At 39.2% G+C, this 22,501-nt stretch overlaps 2 protein-coding genes across 3 annotated transcripts in view; one reads left to right on the top strand and one right to left on the bottom strand.

The window, feature by feature from the left end:
- Nucleotides 1-5,535, top strand: part of SRP54 (signal recognition particle 54) — a 34,212-nt gene extending 28,677 nt beyond the window's left edge. Inside the window, exons 16-17 of the mRNA XM_065686291.1 lie at nucleotides 2,385-2,482; nucleotides 3,311-5,535. Of these exons, the coding sequence (XP_065542363.1) occupies nucleotides 2,385-2,482; nucleotides 3,311-3,523 (311 nt within the window). The 3' untranslated portion in view covers nucleotides 3,524-5,535. The remainder of the gene's footprint in view (nucleotides 1-2,384; nucleotides 2,483-3,310) is intronic.
- A 761-nt stretch (nucleotides 5,536-6,296) lies between these two features.
- PPP2R3C (protein phosphatase 2 regulatory subunit B''gamma) lies at nucleotides 6,297-22,440 on the bottom strand. 2 transcript variants are annotated; one of them, XM_065686283.1, is made up of 13 exons: nucleotides 22,324-22,440; nucleotides 21,417-21,544; nucleotides 20,161-20,265; nucleotides 19,485-19,597; nucleotides 18,585-18,682; nucleotides 15,723-15,793; nucleotides 14,891-15,023; nucleotides 13,646-13,701; nucleotides 13,497-13,572; nucleotides 12,732-12,868; nucleotides 10,690-10,827; nucleotides 7,383-7,442; nucleotides 6,297-6,729 (listed from the first exon to the last, which is right to left on the bottom strand). In XM_065686283.1, exons 1-13 carry the CDS (start codon nucleotides 22,370-22,372, stop codon nucleotides 6,541-6,543), a joined length of 1,353 nt encoding a protein of 450 aa, XP_065542355.1. In that variant the 5' UTR covers nucleotides 22,373-22,440; the 3' UTR covers nucleotides 6,297-6,540. The 2 variants fall into 2 exon arrangements, with proteins under 2 accessions (XP_065542355.1, XP_065542356.1); XM_065686284.1 differs by having other exon boundaries at nucleotides 22,327-22,440.
- Nucleotides 22,441-22,501: the final 61 nt, after the last annotated feature.

The raw sequence follows: 22,501 nt of genomic DNA, 5'->3' as shown, positions 1-22,501 counted from the left end.
CCTCATGCTGTGTGCCTCAGTGTGCAGGCACTTCAGAGAGACTTCCTTGCTTACATGCAAATGGTTGAGGTGACACCACTGAAACCCTGTTTTCATTTTGTGTTCCTCTTGTTCACGTCACCGCAGGTGCTTTGCCTGTCAGCCTGTCCGTTGCTCCCTCAGAGGGATGCTGTAACTGTCTCCCTCCCTCATGCTTCCTGGTTTTGTCCTTCAAACAATTCTGCATGGTAATTCCAAATGGTAATTCATATCTGCTTGTAAGTACTTGGAAGCGGCCTCTTGCTCAGGGACCACTTTGAAGGTTTGGCTGTAAACAGCCTTTTGCAGTTCTTTCATTACTGTAGTAAGGGGCTGTTTGATTAACTCACTTCTCTTGTTGGCCTGATGAAGTTCAGAACATAATGGAAAGCTCTTTCTACTTATAGGAGTTACCTTGGGATTGAGTTGGGTGTTTGTCATTTCCTAGTCTAGGACTGGAAAACAAAAACCAGTGAAACAGATTTTCCCTGATGTAAACTGTGTTTATATTTGTATCTTATGCTGACACTTTGCTTCATGTATGTCTGGTCTAGACTGATTTTAAATCAAAAATACTGTGGTAGCTGGGAAACAGGAAACATTGCAGATTTTTCTTCTCAACCTGTTTGAGCTTTTGCATGTATTACCATGTGCCATGAACATACAGTGCTCATGTATTCATACTACTCTTGTTCTTACAGACAACACTCACGTGGGGACCGTACTTGTGGTTTCACATGCTGCGAGTTGCCACATCAACCTTATCAGGTATTGCTTTATTCAATTCTCAGGTAAACTAGCAATGGAATATTGAAAGTTGCATTGACAGACTGTAAATCATCTTTGTGAGTTATGAATCTGCATTTTGCCTTGAAACAACAACTCTTGAATGGAAGAACAAACAGAAAATACCCTTTCGCTGAACACTGTTTTCCCCCTTTTTCTCCATATGTAGATAGGGTGGTGTTGGCAAGGGAGCATATCAGCTTTCTATTAGGTTTTGTATGGAACTGTTTTGTGTGATGTTACCTGAAAAGAATGCTGCTTGGAGTAATTAGACTGACCGTTTTTACGAAGAAGACAACTAGAAATTACCCCAAGAATACATCTAGTCATGGTGCTTTACACAGGCTTCTGAGGTTACAAAATAAACAAAAATAGGGCTGTTGTCAGGCGTCTTAAACTCACTGCGGTTTATTTGACCTGTGGACCTCATAAAATGTTGTGACATTTTAAAAATCCTTGTCCTAGTTTGTGTTCTTCCCAAGGTGTAAAGTGTATTTATTGTTGGATTTTCTTTGACAAATGTTGTGGAGTTTCTGTCATTGTACACCTAATTTTGAGTATTTTTAAAAGCTGCAGGCAGTCTGTTCTGTTAATTAACCTATCCTTACTTTTAGAAACACTTTTTATCTTATATACAGTGTAATTCTGTTCTTTGTCATACCTGTTCTTCATACACAGAGATAGAGACGGCTTTCCTTTCTTTCAGAAGTCTGTTACGAAGATTAGCACTTCCTTCTTGCCACTTCAGTTTTGCCTCTTACATTTGTAATTTGAACTGGTCTTTTGCGCAGAGCTCTGGATGCCAGGAAATCTACAAAATGAGTTATTGTGAACATTCACTGAAGCAGTCAATTGATAACTTCTAACTTGTTTTCCCTGAAGATGACTAACTCATTTGCATTCTCAGGGCAGATTTGCAATTTGAAGTGCAATGTATTTGACTTCTTGCTTGCCTTTACTCAAGAACCAGTGCTGTAGCTATCATTGTGGTAAAGAGACTGACTTTCACAAGCTCTCCTGTTCCATACTTCTGTGAGCTACTTGCTTCAGCAAAGTAGTGCTGCATGTAGCCTCCAGCTTGGAAATGGAGACAGCTGAAACCTAAGTATTTCATTAATCCATTAATATGCAACATAGAACACTGTTAAAACTGATAGTGTATGCATGTTTCAATAAATAACTCTCTAGTTTACTGATACCATTAGACTCGAGTGCAGTTATGGTTGGTAGCCATGTATTTTTTAACTGAAAAATACTCAGTTAAAATTCAGTTAAAATTGTCCTTTAGCAAAAGAAACCTAGATCCAAAGCTGAAACTAGTAAAATTCAAACACCACCACCATTCACTGATTTCCATGTTCTCCTTTTGTTCATTCTTTATCTTAAAGAACTATTACTCATATATATTAAGCTAGTAATTACATGTAAGTAGATCAGCCTAGCAGATAGTCGTTCTGTCTTTTGAGTGTAGTAGGGCAATGGGAAGCCATTCAGGAAAGAGACTACACCTTTTAAAATAAAACTGTGTTTAAGAATTTTCTTCTAGACACTAATCATATGTAAACCTCTCTATTTTTTAGTGTGTGATTTCCTTGGGGAAAAGATTGCATCTGTTTTGGGGATAAGCACACCAAAATACCAGTATGCCATTGATGAGTATTACCGAATGAAGAGAGAGGTATGTGATGGGGTTCTTGCACTCCTTTTCTCCCAACTTGCCTTCCATGGTATTTTAAAACATTTGTATTCCAGCATTAAAATCAAATTTTAGAACCTGTTTCTGCTTACCTTCCGTTTCCATTTGACACATGATTAATGCTTGCTTATCGTCAGCCTTTTCCCACTAGCTCCTCAGTCTCAGAACTGGCTGGGTCCTGACCACTGCTCCATTTGTTCCTCTTGCACAATGCATTCTGAAGTCAACAGTGTGAGGAAGTTGGGACAGAGCAGTTGCTGGACACTGTAAAGAGGCAGCTGCCAGGAACCTACCTTCCAACTCTAGAACTTGTTCAATGAAGTGTCAAGGGTAAATTGAACACGCTGTTCCCATTTGTTCTAAACCATAACTGGAAATGACGGATAGGTAGCCAGTGCTGTATGCAAAAAAAAACCCTAACCCAACAATTAATAATCTTAATTTGCAAGAGATGGGAAACAGCTTTACTGCTTAGTTTTTATTTTTGATAGCTCTTTAGTAGTAAGAGTCGAAAAAGCTTTAGAGAAGGTAGTGAAATATCATTATTGCTATTGATTTAAAAACTGCTTCTCTGCATGTGTGACTTTTTTGTATTTAACATAGCTTAATCCTCACTTTTTTCCATTTTTAGTTTTGGTGGTTTTTTTTTTTTTTGTAATGAGAATTCTGGAATATACCTTATCATGAGCTGATGTCCAATGGAACAAATGTCCTTGCCTTGTAACAGGAACTACTACACTGTCATGGAAAAGCCTTACAGTGGGTGTAAGAGGTAAATAGTAGGCTATGAATCTGGTTATCCATTTTTAGGAGGAAGAGGAGGAACAGGAAAACAAGATGTCAGAAGAAGCAGAAAGACGGCACCAGGAACAGCAGAACAAGCCACAAGCTGAAGCTCCTGTCCAGACAGACCAGCCTGAAGCAACAGCATGCACTTCATTCGTGAATGTAAACTTTGAACATGAAGGAGATTGCCAGTCCATTGGGGAAGATAAACACGATGTGGTTCCTGTCCCTCCATAAGTGTAAAGTCCTGTATGATGTAGGAAGTGTCAGGTGTCACGCTCGGACTATAAGAAGCAGGAAAAATAAGATTATACTTGTTCAGTGAAATACAACTTCTACCATTCTTATTGATCAGGAGAGAGCTTGGCGATGTCTATTCAGTCTGTCTGCCTAAGGAAGGCTGAGGCATCCTGCTGAACTGGCACTTCAGATAAAATGAAAATTGCACTAGAAACATTTGGTCTGCAATTGAATGTGTAAGCTAATTTCTGTGTAAAGCAAGTAAAAATGTCTTTCCTTTGAATTGCTGTGTCTCTTACACCTGTGGATTGCAGATGCAGGCTGTTTCCTACTTCTAAACACCTATTTCTGATTTGCACATTGTTTGCAACTCAGCTCTCTATGAACAGATTAATAGGAATCAATATTCTGTAACTCACAAGTCATTATAGTAGTGTCTGTTTTCCCCTATTTATTGTCACTGTTGTTTGCATGTTGTTTGGTTTCTTTTTCCTGTTGTTTCACACAAGAGATAATGTTACATTTAATGTTAATTACATTTAAGGGTCCACTGAGTTTTAATTTTTATTTTAAGAAACAACTTTAAAGGAGGGTGTAAGTATCCTTAAGGACATTAACAAGTACCAGCATTCTTGGAGGCCCATAGTGTTCAGTTGTTCTATGCAGTGCTCTAGCAAAGTACAGAACTAGCATCTGTGTACGATGATCTCACTCAAAGTCCAGGAATTAAGAGATCCACCTGCTTTAATACTTCACATGCTCTGAATGGTCCAGAGAACTAAACTAACATCTTGCTAAATTATACTGAATCCACTGGACACTGTGTATGGAACCAATCAAGAACTTTTTCAGACATGGATTACCAGAGTCAGTGTACTTAATTAACCGGGACTATTTGTTTAATGTTGAATTACCAGTAAGGGACATGCCATTGCAGATGTTCTCCTCCCCAGAATACATAAATAACTAGAAATCCCAAAACCAGACTTATGATTCCTCCTTTTTCTTAAATAAACAAAACACTTGTTGCAATACTGCAACAACAGAGATTGTTCGCTAAGTGAAATACAGGTGGCTCCAGAGATTTTAAGTAGCCCAGATGCCAGTGAAGTCTATTTTACTGCAGTCACCCTCCTTCTACATGCAGCCTGTGAAAGGAGGATGGTTAACTTTGCGACAATCGGATGTCAGTGCCCCAGTCACTTTTATTCTATAGTCATTTTAGATCAAGGGGCAGAAAACCTGCATCAGTTACCGTGTGAAACAGTACTTCTAAAAAAAACCAGTCTCCACTGAAATTTTGTTGGATATTGCTGTATGTCCCTGGTTCCACTACCAACTTGAGAAACCTGATGTAACATCAGAGGCCACGTAACTTGGCTGTTAGTTTCCAGAGTTCAGTTATGTATTTCAGGCAACCTCTGCCGCAACTAGTGTCCTGTAAAGCACAAATCCCTTCTCCTCTCATCTGCCCATAGCATTCCAGCACTACCAGAAAATCTTCTGAAGAGGATTCAATCATCAGCTCCATGACATCTGTTTTGATACCCTCTTCTTTGCCTCCTCCTTTAATTACAAGACAGAGGGTGCTGACAGCTGTATAAAATCATTCCTTAGCCTGAACAGCTGCAGGGGAGAGCTTAGTTCAACACCTGGGGAATACACAGAACAACCATGTGTTGGGAGTTCTTACACCAATACAGATAGAAAGCCTCACACAGCTCAAGAGTAAAGCTGAAGGATGCTTTGCTTTTTTGCCAAGAAATTTGTATCAGTAGCATTGGCTGTCCTCCCCCACCACACTATCTCTTGTCTCAGAAATGCTGTCACTGCCTTGGGTTTAAACTTCTCTGTATAAAATACTGTATTACTCACTGTGCCTTAACTTAATCCTTCCTTCAGTTTTTTTTTTGCAAAATGTATGAAAGTGGTTACTTTCACAATGGTTTAATTTTCCTGTAAATGCATTAATTGGTTATTTTATATTTAATATAATTTTTGAACTGGAAGTTGGCTATGAGTTTTCTTTAAAAACGGTGCGGTCTTTGCAACTTCATGCCTGCATGTGCCTGTTCAGTGTTTTCATCTTCACAGAGTCGCACATCCTGCTGAAATTCAAGTAACATAGCAAGTACCCACACCCCTGCCTTACAGTCTCATGTAGTACTTGGTAACATACTTGATGTATGTTCACAGCACATTCATCACTAGTGTGAGGTATGCTCAGCACTACCTCACACTAATAAATAGCACAGGATTTCAACCTATTGTACTACTGTAATTTTATCTGAAAGTTGGAACATTTCTACATCTTTGTTAAATTCACTACTTTAACTACTGCTGTAGCTCAGCTGTACAATTAATTACATAACATACTTGCACAGGAGGTTATATTGGTGAAAGCCTTTAGACAGGTGCTTGGATTAACTATATATAAAGCTAGTGCAGTTTTGTTAATGAACCTCTTGAGAATTGGGCAACCATTCAGTCAGTTCAATAGTTATTTACTTGTCCGTTCTGTTAGATACTTAAAGCTGGACACATGGAAGAAAGAGGCCTAAACTTAACCTCATACTGAAGACTTCTGCCTTTACAACAGAATGCTCAACAGTGCATTAGAGGAAGCCACGCAGAATGCACTGGGGGGCTTGGGAGGGTGGAGTGGATACAGGCCAGTGTTGAAGATAGTAAGAATCACATCCTTACTTTGAGGTTATATTCCAGTTTACAATACAGTATTCAAATAAGAACAGGGCTTTGCACACAGGCAAAAAGTCCAAAAATATTTATTAAATAATAAAAAAGAAACCAACAACCAGGTAATGTTTATTTCTTAAGCAGTTGCATTTTTGGTTTCAGAAATTAGTCCTGCAATTGCCGTATGTACCACATTTTATATTGGGAGGAAAACAAAATGGAAGAGGCATTGATGCAGATAATGAATGTTTCTAGCTTTCAACAGTTAGTGCATCAGATTGAGGTATCTCTATGGACACAGTCTGCCCTTTTCAAACTCATGTATCATCAACATCAGCAGTGTTGTCATTATCACTTGCCACAAGGACCTCTCTGTTCTCGTATGTCCAGAATCCATTCAGATCAATTAGAATGCTGGTAACAGTGTCTCCTTGACTGCTATTGATTAAGTCCTGAAGGGAGATTCTGTAAGGATCCTTAGGCTTCACCATATCAAAGATTTCATCCTGTGAAAGAAAAGTCAAAATTGGGGAAAAAACCCCCACACATTAATGAGCAGAATAATGATTACTTTATACCATAATACAGAGTGATCTCTGGGTAACTAGTGCCACCCTCACCAATTTACAAATAAAAGCTGTTAAGTCCCACGCAAAGCCCAATAATAGGAGCAGTGTGCTGAGCTCCCACTTCTCAAAGAAGAATTTGTTTTTCTGGGGAGGCTCTGGCCTCAAAATGGCAACATGAAACTCAGCTTTTATGAGCAAAGTTGAAAAGTGTAAGAGCTTCTATAAAGTACTAAAACTGCTAAATGTAAAGTAGGCCGTAATAAAGAGCTTTGTAAGACATGGGTTTTTAGTCACCAGTCTGCTCAAAGCTCCAATGGATGATCCTGACCCAAGTGTAAGAAAGACACAGCAACATGTATTAAACAGGTAATTCATCTATTAGTAAGGAAACTACTAGAGCAGTTACACACCAGATTTCTTACAGAGCAACTGCCAACATAAAAACATTTTCCAACCTACAAGTAGGACTTGTCATTATCATCTCTACTAGTCTGCAAATAAATATACAACAACCTAGACACTGTAACACAAGTAACTTATGAAATGCTTATTTAAGTATTTCACAGAGTACTCTTTTCAGTAACACTAACCTTGACATCCTGAAAAGAAACAGGCTCTTGTCCATGGATTTTCATTTGCTCCTGAATAGCCTAAGGAAAAGAAAAAAAGTTAGAAATAGGTAGTGCAGTATTATACTGACACTGTATGAAACTTTTTAATGCTTCTGCATCTTAAGCCATACTGCCCTGTGACAAAGCATTCAATGCCACAGCCTGCAATCAGTTCTCTTCCACAAGCGAGATGTGAGGCAGAGGTGAATTACGGTATTACAAATGAAGTGTGGGTTCACAGTTCTCAGTCACTATGATAAGAATCTTTCATTATGACCAGTGTTTGAGCACTCGGCAAATGGGTTACGCAGACATTTGAATATTATCACTTAACACTTACGAAAACTGAACCTTCTGGTTTGAGTGTTTCTGACAAAGTGTAAAATACACACTAGGGAAAGACAGAAGGGGAAAGATCAACCAGCAGACAGGCAAAGCAGTGCAGCTACTTACACTTCCCATTTCTTTGAAAATGGAACCTGTATTTAAGTTGATCAAATAATAATGTGAGGGAGACTATGTGTTTGTCTATTTGAACATTTGTCCACGCATGGATGAGTTCTCCCAGTTCATGCTGTAACTGGGCATTTCTCATTTGGAGCAGAATAGTATTCCCTACTATTAGTTCCTTCCATGTGGTACCATTTAAACAGCTGCAGCACCAAACCTCTGCCTGCACAACTGTAACAACTGTGAACAAAAACTGTCTCACAAACATAGGCTGTGCATCCTTGTCTGTATCAGCGTGGGCTCTGTAGGTGCAGACCTACCCTTGCTTGCGCTAACGGAAAAGTGGTTACTCACAGGGTCAAAAGAACTGTTCTGATTTCAAGGAAAACTTAGAACATTCCATTTCCAAAAGATTAAATGGACACACTTTGGAGTATGATCAAGCATCTGCTGCAGTTGAGGAATCTTTTCAATAACAAAGCCAATAGACTAAGTATGTAACTGGAGACATGCACAAAAATAGCTATGCCACAGTAGCTTATGCAGAATTACCTTGTTAAATTTGCTTTTGTATTAGAATCACTTATGTACTATGACAACACTAAAATTCATGTTTTGTAAAATATAAAACTGTAAATTAACACCCTTTATTAAAATCAGAGACAGCTGACATGGCCCCTGGTCTTCCCTGCATCCTAGAGCCATATGAACAAAACTGGAGAGAGTGATGGGAACGGTGAGCTGTAAAAGCTTGGAGATAAGTCATCACCTGATTTCTCTAGGATCCTTAGTATTGCCAAATCCCAGCCTGACAGCTGTCCATCAAGCATACAACATAGCTACAACAGCTGAACAAAGCTCATAATGAAGTCCAAAAACCACATGCAATAACCCTGCCTGCACCTGCAGCAGAATATCCCCATGCAGCAGTATGCTCTAGCAGCCAGCTGGCTAGAAGCAGCTTGACAAAAAAGGGTGCTGGAGGTCTTGGCACTGCCTAAGAATCTGCAGGATGACCTTGTAGCAAGGAAGGCAGATAAATCCCGGGCTGCAGATTTAGGCAGCTGACTATGCCTCCTGACTCAACATTTGGACACAGTACTTCAGATGCAGCCTCACAATTTTGGGCTCCCCTTTTACAAGACCTTGGCAAACCAGTTGGAGCCCAATGGAGGGCTACCGACATGCTTTGGAAGCTAACGCACAGCATAGCTGAAAGGATTGAGATGGGGATTAATTCATCTGAAGAACAGAAGGCTGGGGTGGTGGGAGGAATATTATTACCATCTTCAACTACCAGCATGTGGCTAGAGACAACACAACAAGACTCTGCTTGGAGACACACAGTGAAAGGGCAAGAGGCACTCCAATTAGAAAGGCTGAGGGGAGAAAAGTCTTCCCATTCAGGGTATGCAGACATTAGAACACATTGCCCAAAGAGGTTGTAGTCTCCCTCCTTGGCAATACTCAAAACTCACCTGCACAAGGCCCAGATCAACTCAACCTAACCATGAAGCTGGCCCTGCTCTGAGCAGGTGGTAGAACAGGTGACCTCCAAAGGTCCATTTCACCCAAAATTATTTGATGGTTCAAAGGCACTAAAAGAAAATAGAGGTGGGTGTGTGGTGTGTTTTGGGGTATTTTTGGGGGGTATTTGGAGTGGGGGGGTGCTTTAGGGTTTTTCTGGGTTGTTTCTAAAGAGAGGTGTTTGTTTTTAAAAAGCCTTTCCTCTTTAGAAAAGGTCTACAGGTCTTTAAGATAAGTCACCTTATTTTTACAGAATGGTATGGCTATCAAAGTTCATGTTCAACTAGAGACTTACTACAATACAGAAACAACGTGGATATAAGATTATACCTTGAACAGGCCTGAAAGTTTTACCTAATGAGCTGAATCACGTATATTGCTTGTCACACTTTGCACATATGGCTAACTACAATGCTATTGTTTATTTTTACAGTTATAATACAAAGAGCCACATAAAGAGAACTGAAGTGCCTATCCCTCTGTCTGAAGAGATAATCATTGAAGTCATCTTGTACATGAAAAAAGCATCACACTCATAACTTTGCCCAAATCATTTACAATAAAAATACTACCTTACTGCAGAACATTTCCTTTTCCAAGATACCTCAGGTATCTATTACAGTAAAAGACAAAATAACATTCCTCCCCCCACAAATTAAAAATAAATCCAGACACAAAACCACCACAAGCCAGAAGAAAAACAAAACCCCACTCACACAAACCACAATTTGGAGGAAGACTTTGCAAGACTCAGATTGAAAATAAGCCTTTTTTTTTTTTTAGTTGCTATTAAAATTAACTTATTTGGAAGTAACAGATAACAATACAGAAAGTGAGAAATGCACAAAGCTCTTTGCAATCAATAGATCGAATGAAGAATCCCACAGCTATACAAGCCCATTACTGCATTTCTTTATTTTAATTTCTACTGAATTTTAGGATTACAGTGGTAATTGGCAAGAGCCAATGAGAACCATCGTAAGAGATTCTAATAGGTAATCATTAGGCAATTTTAGGACAATATCAAGCTCTTTAAAAAAAAAAAAAAAATCCACAGAAACTATTTTTGATAAACAAAACCAAACCAGTTCATTTCAACTGGAGATGAAATGCTGAAAATACCTTTTGAGTACTTTCCAAGTTTGGGATTTTTTATTTTCTTAATATTTTAAATCTTCTTAGAAGTAGTTACTGGTCTCCTGGTGGCTACCAGTAATTTAAAGTGATTTCCTGCAGTTCTGCACGCAGAAGCACACAGGCTGCAATACTATAAACACAGAAAATGGCCTACCTGTATAAAGAGACTTACCCTAAAGAAATAATTAAGGGAAAAGACATTCAGGTATCCTTTGTTCTCTATATCAAGCAGTTTGAAAATATATTGCAGAGCTGCAGGCTCCTTTCTGTTTTCTAATGCAAGCACAAAGTCCAGGTAGGTTTTATAGTCCTAAAAGTAGATACAATCATGTTTATTACAGTCTTCTTTCTAAATTGATTTTGCAAGCAGGAACTCTATAATTGGCAGCTATTTCATTGTAGGGGATCAGTCTATTTTCTGAAAAAGACAACATGAAACAGAAAATGGCTGCTACCACCAACATGAACAGAAAAGTTAGTTTTTAATGACTGCTAACAATAGGAAATCCTGCCATTTTAGAAATAAATTCAGATTCGAAGCATAAATTGAAATTAAACATGCTACATATATTTTAAACAATGTTTAATATATCTTTAAACTGCTGAACATACACAACTAGTGAAGAAGAGTCATATAAAAGGTTTTCATTACCACAAATTAAACATCCAGTGGCAATAAGCCTACCGCTACCGAGCAGTAGTATATGGCCAAATTCTTTACAGATAAGAGTAGGTAGTTTGGCAAAAAACATGGTAGAAGCATTAGTAGACATCAAAAACACGTATCACACTTTTTCCTTAGGACTGATTCTTGGTTTCCTGATCAAGATATAGTAGTGACAAGGATAGATATCCTTCAGTCCTATGCATATAATAATACTGTCTATCTTAGTTTCCTGATCAAGATATAGTAGTGACAAGGATAGATATCCTTCAGTCCTATGCATATAATAATACTGTCTATCTTAAACAGAGAGTTGCGCTGCTGTTCAGCAGGAGCTTGACAGGCTGGAAAAACGGCATGACAGGAGACTCATCGAGTTCAACAGAGGAAATGCAAAATCCTGCATTTGGGGAGGAATAACTCCATGCACCAGTACATGCTGGGGGCTGACTGGTCAGAAAGCAGCTTTGCATAGCCAGACCTATGAGTCCTGACAGGCAACAAAACTGAACACACGCCAGCAACGTGCCCTCGCAGCAAAGGCTGCTGACAGCATTCAGAGCTGCATGAGGAAGAGCTCTGCTGGCAACCTGAGGAAAGTGATCCTTCTCCTCTACTCAGCAGTGCTTAGACCACATCTGAGTGCTGTGTCCTATTCTAGTCTCCCCAGTAAAAGAGAAAGGTGGACCTACTGTAGCAAGCCTGGCAAAGGGCAACCAGGAAGATCCTTCATGACCTTTAAGATTCTGTGATTCTACAAAAAACTGCTAAGGTGGCAGAAGGACTGCATAGTGAATTTGTAATTTATCACTTTCAGAATTCTGTCATCTGAATGCAGACAATGAGAGTTAACAATACATTAAGAAAAACTTTCAAAATACCATTTTAACTCTAATTTAGACTTCCCATTTTTCACAACTATGGAAAGCTCACAACAAAACCACTGTTGTCTTCATGAAGAAGTGGACAGGTTAGCTAACTTGCTGTATTCTCAAGTGTGCCACTTGTTTTTAGTTCTCTTTAAGGAATTGGTGAGGCACTGGAATGGGGTTGCCCAAGGAAGCTGTGAATGCTCCATCCCTGGCGGTGTTGAAGGCCAGGTTGGACAGAGCCTTGGGTAACATGGATTTAGTGTGAGCTGTCCCTGCCCACAGCAGGAGGCTTGGAACTTCATGATCTTAAGGTCCTTTCCAACCCTAACTATTCTATGATTCCATTCAGCAAAAAAACATTGCTACATCAATACATTTTTTCAAAATGCGCTTTACGTTATTGAATCTACAAGAAGCTTTATCCTAGGCTGTCTGGATTTCATATCACCTCTGCTTTTCAAAACAAGCAACTTCTCTTTAAGCCAGGCTGCAACCACCTTGCTGTTAAGAAAATTCATTTCTTCATCTGCTGCATAGTCATTTATGTGCAAATTGATAAATGAAGTTACTTTACCTCTTTTGGCTACTTTTTATTTTAAAAGTACTGATTATGAGACATTTCACATCTCTGCAAGCCAAAGCTTTTATATCGTGAACAAAGTGAAAATATGTGATTACCATTTCACCATCATAAGTTAAGCATTCCTGAAAGACACGATCCAAAAATATGTTGGTCAGAGTCCCTGTTCCATACCGGGATAGTTCTTCTTTGCTGAGCATGCCATTGTGATCTTTATCAAGGTTTAAGTACTGGCCTAGGGTGGAGACAGAGAGGGCAAAACATAATATACCTGTGTCAGCAAAGAACTGTTTCAGCAGCAGAAGAAAATTTAACGCTTGTTTAAACATTTATTTAATCATCATAAAGCTAATGCAGTTAAGTGGGAATATGCTAGATCCACAATAATATTCACAGAGCATCATAAATGAACACAGAACAGGGGGTTAGAGAAAGCAGGAATCCCGTAACAAGCTGCTAATAATTCTAAGGTAATGGCTCAAAAGTAAAGGCTGTGTATATAGCAAAAGGAGCTGAAGGATAAGACCAGTTTGTTTTAAACAGATCTACTGTAAGCATGAAAAAAAGCCATGCAAAAGCTTGAACAGAACAGTCAAAAGAGAAGGTTACAGAGGAACCCTGTACCTTGTGCAACAAGCACAAAATGACAGAGGATAAAACCATGGCAAAGAGCAACAATGGAGAACTGAAACCATAAAAGTCAGGAAGATATAACAAAAACATGGCTACAGGAGCTGAAAAGTTATCAGGATTTAGAGACAAAGCCAGAAGAAAAGTAACACCAAGAATGTGATCAAATCATACAGGGCAGAGAGGATATAGGGGAAAAAAAAAAAAAAGGGCTCACAAATAAAGAAACCTACCATAAACTCTTAATGCAGAAGGAGCAGAAAACCAGTTTGTCTCCTGACTTTCTTTAGAAAGTTCTTCATCCCTTAACTAAGTGAAACATGAAGTTAGAATTTAGAAATATTAAATTGAAATACAATAGTGTATGCTGAGAGATCTTTACCTCTAGTAAGTCATCCAGGAAGCTGCAAGCTAAAATATCCTGTATCTTTATCTTCCCTGCAGCAAGAAAAAAAAACAATACATTTTAACAGTCACCCAGACAATATATCCAATTGATTGTTCTCATTTAGGTGGTTCCCCTTACGAAAGAAGTATCCTGAGCAGGAAAATAGTTACCTTTTTTAAAAAGGCAAAACTGAACATAACTACCTCCTAATTAGCATCAAGGATAAAGCTGTAATTTAAGAGACAAAATAAAATCAGCTTTTAAAATGACTGAATAAAACTAGCTTGATACTGCTAGAAGGAGTATCCCTGAAGCCTAAAAAGCAGAAAGTCAGATTTGACACCAACTCAAAAAATAAAATAAAAAATGCAGAGAAATCATGCTTAAAACATTCATTGGAATAATAGTCTCTTAGGTGATGTGGTATTTTTACATGTTCAGAAACAGCGGATGTGACACAAAGCTAAGGTGGCAGAATGCACTTCTGCTGGTGTAGCTTTGACTGGTCCACAGATGCTGCGGAAACAGCTGTGCAAAATAATGGCACTGTAACTTCACACACACCCTCTCTAAGTGTTTGTAATTACCTCCACTGGAGTCTACTGCCCACACAACTCTGAAGTTGTCGAGTGGCACAGCTAGAGCTTGAAATCACATGCAGTGTGTGACTTCAATCAAGGGCCTATGAAAAAACAAGCTGTTGTCCAAGGGAGCTACAGCTGTAATAAGGATTAGCAGCCATAGCTGCAAACCTTTTGTAATGAGTTTACATGGTGCACACAAATTTAATAACAGGAGAAGCACAGCACAATAAGCATTCTTAAGCATTTCAGCAGCCCTGTGGATGTTCTGCCAAGCAGTTCTGTTGTTAGTTGCTGTGCTTTCTATTGAAACTAAACACTTAAAATTAGCTAACACTAATAATGCATTTTGATGAAACAATATCTTGTTTGTCAGTTTCTATGATATAATTCTATAGTATCACAACTGACGGTTATATCATAGAAATTCATTAGCTGTAGATCATTGGACCCACAGAAAGACTCCTGGTCTTCAATGGGGATTAATCTTCAAACACAAGATTGCTGAAAAAAAACCAACAAACCAAAACCCCAAAAAATCCCAAACCAAACTACAAAGACAACTACATTCTACTTTGAAAACACAAGTAGCTTCAGTGGAAACATTTTAAAAGCGAAAATAGTCCCACATATTTAGCATCTGAAAACATGGACTCACCTGTTCTGAGAGGATCCAGAAAGAAGAAGAACTTTCTAACTGCTGTGCAGACATAGAAGGAGTAAAAGGATTTTTCTAAACCATCCAGCTGTGGCAAAGTAGGGATGAGTTCCAGAATGTAGTTTTCTAAATCCTGCAGAATTAAGAAAGAAAAAGAAACAAGCTTTGAACATTACTATCACTGCATGTTTGCTATACTCCACCCTGGCTTTCAAGTATGTTTTGTTAAAAAAACAATCCTGAAATGATACAGAAAGGCACATGAAAGCAGGCAAAAAAGCCTAAGTCACATACATGCACATGTGATGCCATGACTGAAACAGTCCACAAAAAACCCCAGAATGTTAGCAAAAGAGATATGTACATGTAAATATAAATGCATTCAACTGTACCTTTTTCAAATACCAGTGCATGACCCCTAACTGGATTCTACTACTGCTGTATATTCTTCAATAGATCTTTTTTAGTGGTAACTAAAACTCATTTACTTTGTAGTATCAACTCCCATTAAAACAGAACAGTTCATCGAGGCCCACTCTAGCCATCCCTTTTTGTGATTTCTATCTTACTAAATCTAGTAAAGTGCTAATGACATAAAACCTTGGTAGCTACAATCTCTTTTCCAAATAATTACCCGTATGATAAAAAGGCTAGCAGCACTGTAGCCACCAAATCTCTAGAATACAGAGACTGCTGTCTATCTAAACAAACGTGCTCACCCCAAATCTAGATTATAAGGTTTTATGACATAAGACTGGAAGAAAATTCAAACCTTTTTGATGCTCTATCGTTTAGTACAGACAGACATTAAGTTACTCAAGAATTTACTTACTGATTCTCTGAGGTAACCCTGTCCTGCCACATCATATAAACTGAGACCTATTCTTGTCTGATGAAGCCACACTGTAAAACAAAAAACGGAATTATAATGCAAGAAATCTAGGGGGCTTTTGAGGCTTCACCAAAATTTGAAGTTATTCTAAAGGCCACAGGGCACTGTTGGATGTTAAGTACCTCTCTGGTTTCCACTTTTCTGAGATTTAAATGAAGCCATGGTAGTACCAGTCCTGATTAGAAACGCCATTTCAGTCTCTTAGTAAGAGTCACTGGTGATACATAGTACACTGTGGCCAATGCTGCCTTATAATAACTAGTTGTGAGAAATGGCTGAGCAAACACATTTTATCTGGAACACTGAATCATATGGATTCATTTGTTCTTGCTGACCTAGAGATATTTTCACTGCATTCACTAAGTATTTTCACTGCATTAAAACCAGCTGTACACTGTCATATACTGAGTGCTTGTCAAACTGCTACAGACCCTTGGGCAGCATGAGGCACTGCAGCTACTGACAAAGGTCCTGCCTTCACTTCTAAGTTACAACAGCAGAATTAGAATGGCACAAGTATCTACTTTTGCAATAAGAAGGCACATTAATCAAACAAACTAGAGGACAATGTGCTTGAGGCCATTGTTAAAGTACAGTAATAGAGATGGAATACAGAATAGGCATAAAAACTATTTATACACTCCACATTAAATTTAATTTCCATTTTATGAAGAAACAGTTTAAAAGCTCCTCTTACAAAATATGAGCTGTCCTTCTTACCAACATTAATCTGTTCAAGGTAAGTGTTTGTCAGGGTGGACTAAGTACCACTTAGAGATGACAGAGGTTATATAGTGAGGCTGTTTCTTTACTGGCTGAAGCTTAAAGGTAAATGATATACCCTGAAGCGATTCAAGACACTTTTACTAAGCTTGACTTATTTGGAAAATGTCAACAGCCTTGACCCTTTCCTCCTGAAGGGGAAGCTTTACTGGAGGCAGAAGAAATCCTTCACAATTATTCAATTATTAGCTACCATTTTTCTCATTCCTTCACAAAAGGACTGTGTAGATTGTTAAAAAGGGGGAAGAAAGGCTATAATCCATGGACTGTACAAAATCCAGCTGGAGGAAGGAAGGAGAAAGACAGAATGCTACATGTTCAGCACAAGTACATGATTCTTATTTAGCTATTCCTAAAACTTCAACCAGCATATTAAAAAATTAAAAAAAAATAAAAAATAAACCCCAAAGTTCATTAATGAGTTAAGCTGGTTAGAGAATACCATCAAACACCCAAGGCACAGCTGTTTAGGATGTTTTAAGCTCAGGTTGATAGGGTCTCTTCCCTGCTGCAGCATGTTTTGGAGGCTGACCTCTCCAGTCCACAAGCTTCATCAAAACAGGTGAAATGGGGGCTGCATTGCCCCGACTTGGATCTGCTTAAGCTGCTGCAGAGTAATTCCCTTCTTCATCTGTTACTTCCCTCTCTTTTCAGTGCCACACTTAACGACACATAGCAGTAAATACAGATGGAAATCACAAATTCGAATCAACCAATTCCAATCCAATCCACTAATCTCAAGTATTAACTGAAAGTTTCTACAGGAATTTAAGTCTTTTCTTCCTTTAATACCTGGTCTGGTCTTTAGCGCTCATAAGGAACACTGTACAGCAGACAACAGAAATTATCTCTGCTACTGCACAGACATGCCACTGGGCTAACTTTATTAGGCAATATCAATGCTGTAAGCTAGAAAAAACAAGGATCCTTATACAACTGACCCAAAAGGGACTTGCAAACAAACACTGCGATGGGACTTTATGTTGGCCGGAGTCTGCAAATGAAATCTGACTGAGATGGGACATGCCACAAGGCTTCCTGTCTCTAAATTGGGTGGTGCTTCTTTGCTTGTTGTGGTGTTAGAAGAAAGGCATCACCAAAATACACAAGACTTAAAACTTCTGGGTGAAAGGAAGAGCTCTGAAAGAATCTCGGTTGTTTGCATCTGAATAGGCCTTTTTGAAATGCATACAATTTTCATAGACTTTTTCAGGGGTCTCCTATCCTGCAGCTTTTGGGTTTACTGTTTATTGCAAATGGTCCTATTACTCCCTTCTTGCATACTCTGCATGTCAACTCACCAGGTTCCTTCCTCAACACATCCCTCATCTCTTGCACCACAAGATTTTAAGTTAGACAAGCTGAGCTGCTCTGGGGAAAGATGTCATTCTCCCCACCTGAAGGCCCTACCAAACCTAAGAACACAGTAGCCAGGGGACAGGGCAATGAGGCAGCCTTCCTTCCTGCTTGCCAGTCTCACTTTTTTAAATAAGATCTAATACAGACTTCTTTTGTTTTTTCTTTTTAAAAAAAGAAATAAAACTGCATTTTTCAGCCCAAGTTGTTATTTGTAATAAAAATATAGCTGAAAATACTTGTCACAATATGAGGCTATAGTGACAAGCATGGTTTGAAAAATAGGTAACACCACTCTATAAATAGTAAAACAGTAAACAAAACTATTTGCAGGACAATCTGATCACAGTAGTTAGGACCATCTTGTCATGTAACTTTAGTTTTTTGCTCTTCACAGTACCACCTGAATAAAGAAAATTATAATGACAATGTATTTAACAAACAGATCAAGGATATCTCTGGCTGCGAGGTGGATTTTAGAGACAGGGTGAATTCCCACTTCCTAGTAAACAGTGAAAAGTCTCAAGCCTCCAGGAAAACAGCATTAGCAAGCAAATGCTAGATCTCACTGCTGTTGAAGAGAACAGCAAGTAATTAATAAAGCTTAAATTAGTCTTGAAAATAAAACAACTTCTCATTAAGACAGAAAAAGCACCAACTAACCTTTTCGCATGACATAATTGAAAAACTGCATGATAGATATTCTCCCATAAGGATCATTATGGAGTAATTTAGCAAAGATCTTAGCTGTGAAGAACTGCCTGTAAAACATAAACACAAAGCTGCTTCTATGCATCCAATTACTCTGCACTGACAGATCCAGTTATGGCATCCAAAAACTTAAGACATTTTAACAATATAGAATGTGTTCTGTGTATTCAAAAAGATTAATTTGCTACACTACAACCATCAACTGGGATCCTATCAAGTAACAATGGTAAACTCTATAAAAAGCAGCTGCTTTTGCTGCTCATGAGACTTCAGTGATATGGGGGTTTCGAGAGCTTTCATTCAATTTATTTTCTCTTTACTACAATAGATTTAGCAGATTACATTCTTCTACAACAATATGAACATAGAAGGGATCGCCAGTACTGACAACTAATCTGCCTAAAACTCAATTACAAAGTTATGGGCATGACAGCAGTCTCCAACAGGAGCGTAAAGAAGAAACATTCAATATATGCTGCAGAAACAACATCTAGCAGAGCATTTTCCATTAGTAGATATTAGGGAAGGTCAGGCAATATCACTGGAGACATGATTTCCTCTTCAGATACAAAGTGTGCTGTTTACTGGCCACTAACATCAAAAAAAATCACGCTGGCAAGAATTTCTTAAAAAAGATGAAGTACCCCTCTTGCAGACATCTCCATCAAAAGTTCCCTCAGAGGTGTAGGGCAATACACCTTTACAAGGATGCAAAGCAACTAGTTTATCAATAACTACACAGGCATGATTTTATTTTGCCATTAAACTGTTTCCATTTATTTTAGCAACTGCAAGTTACAGCAGCACTTAGGTTGAGCCAAAGTAAGCACATGCAAGACAAGAAAGACTTACTTGCATTTAGGTCCAGCTTTTTCACCAACTTTCAAAAAGTTCTCATAGTTAATCATTGCTTCTTCCCCAATCATCGGCGATGTCTGATGTTTGTCCAGTAGAAACCACAGATTCTTAAAAGACATTTATATTTGGTTAAGAAGGTATTTCGCTAGAGATGTCAGTGTGCTTAAGGCAGAGCATTAAAGAAATGCAGCAAAAAAGTGGTTTTGCTGCAAGGTTACCTCTTAATACAAATCATTAGTTCCACAAGAAAAGCAAGGAAGTGATTATTTCCACTGCTCCAAACTGGTATTAAACACACCCTCTCTCTTACTCACATCCCTTTTGCTTTTGCACTGCAGTAAATGCAATCACCTTTGAAGTCTCTCTCAGTGGTATGTAAACAGAACTTACTTCTTCTGAGCACGCTAGCGAAATTGTTGGAATGTTCTGGAAAACCAGAAGCCACTGACTTAGTCCTCTTACACATTGTAACAAGGAAGTATTACACTAACATTACCAGCCCAAGACTATATTAAGCGCTTCAGCTTTAGCTAGTACTTCACAACCAGCCAACGTGCCCAAATACAAAGCACCTCACCATAAGATTCTGTGCAGACAGGAGATAATAAAACTCTGCAGAAAGAAGTCTCATCAGAAGCCATTCTGAGACATACACAAAATATTTTCTTACCTGCAGCTCTTCATTATCCAACAGCTCTCTGCTTTTTCTTTGCAGAAAGACTGCTCTAGATTCTTCTCTTAATTTCTGAAGCAAGATTTCATCTTCAGCTGGCAGCTAGAAACATCATGGTGTTTTACTGTTGTGTCCAGTAGTACCATTAAAAACCTACACATTTAGCAAGTACTCTTGGGTAGTCCTGCCTCACACACTTTGATGAAGCTCTTTACTTGACAAAAATAACAACCTATCTACCAGAATGCTGTACAGCACCTGCTTCTTCTACAGGGACATCACTTGCATACTGTCTTAAATTATTTCAGTACTGGAATATTTATTTAAAGCAGGACATCTTTAACTTGAGAGACAAAGACCTACCCCATACCTGATAACCCACCCAATAAGCACTTTCCCACATTAGCAAGATAGGAGGGCTCATACGTAAAAGACATTTATTACTGTGTTTTTACTCAGGAGAGTGCAGTACCTTCTATTTTGTTGTATGCTTGACTCTCAAGAGTAAGTATCTACTAGACTTGTTTTAACAAACAAAACAGATGAAAGAACACTTGATATGAAAGTTCTGGCAATGTTTACATGCAAAACTGTACAGCACTACCAGAACTTGGATGACTGCATATGTATTCATCAGCTGAAACACAGCTACTTAAGAACTTAATTGGCAGAAATTCATAATCCTAAGGAATACAGGACCACTTGAGTTTAGACAGCAGCTGAGGGGTCAAGCTGACAAGTGCCAGGAATATAAAGATGTTGAACTTGTGCTCCCATATTCTCCCATCCCAATCCGATTTATCACACACATAAATTGCCAGACCAAGCATTTCTGCTGGATTATGCAGGCAACAAACATAACTTTAGTCTGCAATACCAATCACTGACTATTTTCATGAAACAGCATCCCATTGTACCTAAACAGAACAAGGAATATATGTATTTATAATGCTGGTATGTCAAAATTCAGTTAAAGCAGGAAGTTCCTCTGAAAAAGGACTTCCTGTCTTTTGTAAGCAGCCAAGCTTACTGCCTGATTAGCAAGCTATTTTTTAGCTTCTAATGAGATGCTTAGTAATTGTTTGAAACTGCTGAAATTCATACTTGTACAAAACAAAAAGTTATGCTTAGCAATCCACATAATTCAGATTTTAATCTAATTAAGCTTCTGAAGCTGAAATGTCTCTTTGAGTAAGCATATCTTTCTGTATAATACAGAACAGCCTCTTTTTTTATCTGGATGCCTCACTTACCCTGTAGTAAAATCGTGGTATGTTCACATATGACGTATTGCCACTTTTTCTCTCTCCTTTCCATTCCACGTAATATTTTGTGAACAATTCCATTTCTTCATCTTTTAGCTCTTGTTCACTTTTTTTGTCTGATAAACACAGAAAAGAATTTGTGTTGTACTCCACAGTTTTGATGTAACAAGGACCTTGAAAGTAAGAGTTCATGTTGACGTTGGTGCAGCTATGCTGTTAAGTAACGTAAATAATGAATGGAGCACAGGCCTATAATGTAAATTGTACAGCAGATAAAGTGAATGTGTCACACATATATTCTATTTGAGTATCTACAGAGCACCTCTTTCAACAGCGGCATAGTGCTACCCAATGCTCTGTAGGGTACGTGACTGCAGCAGGCACACAATTATGACTGACAAAGCAGCAGTACTCTTGCAGAGGTAGCACTGTGTGATGCTGCTTACTGCAAGCAGCAGCATGAACTCCACCTTTCGCTCTGCAATACCAGGGATATCACTGCATGCGTGCACAGGCTCTCTGAGGGCTCACTTACGAATAAAGAGCCACCAGCCTCACTGTCACAGGGGTACGCGCTGCAGCCCAGCCGGCCTTCACAGCACAGGCCTCCACACGGCTCCTCAGCCGCCCTTGCTGTCACTAACCCTTGACATAAAGGGGTTTCTCTCTCCGCAGCAGGAATCCAGTCGTGCCCGACCCCCGCGGCAGCCTGCACACAGGCAGCTAAAGCACCACGGACACATACATCTGCGCTCGCTCCAGCACTCCGCCAGCCTTGACCCCTCAACCCCTCCTCACTGCGGGCACCGCCGACCGCGCTCCGTCACACACCCATGCTTCCTCGCTTCTCCCTTCCTCTATCCCTGCCCGCCCCCCGACGCCCCGGGGCACTCACTACCGCAGCGGGCGGCCAGCCGGCTCCTCAGGCTCCGCTGCCACTCCATGCCCGGCCCGCACCAGGCGCTCAAACCGCTGTACCCACAACCAATATGGCGGGGCAACCCCTTCCGCCCTGACGGGGCGCGAGAGATCACGTGGAGCTAGCAGTGAGGCGCGATTGGCTCCACGCCCAG

This window comes from Lathamus discolor, chromosome 6 (genome assembly GCF_037157495.1).
Source record: "Lathamus discolor isolate bLatDis1 chromosome 6, bLatDis1.hap1, whole genome shotgun sequence".
NCBI classification, from domain to species: domain Eukaryota; kingdom Metazoa; phylum Chordata; class Aves; order Psittaciformes; family Psittacidae; genus Lathamus; species Lathamus discolor.
This window is presented reverse-complemented; position numbering and strand designations above follow the sequence as displayed.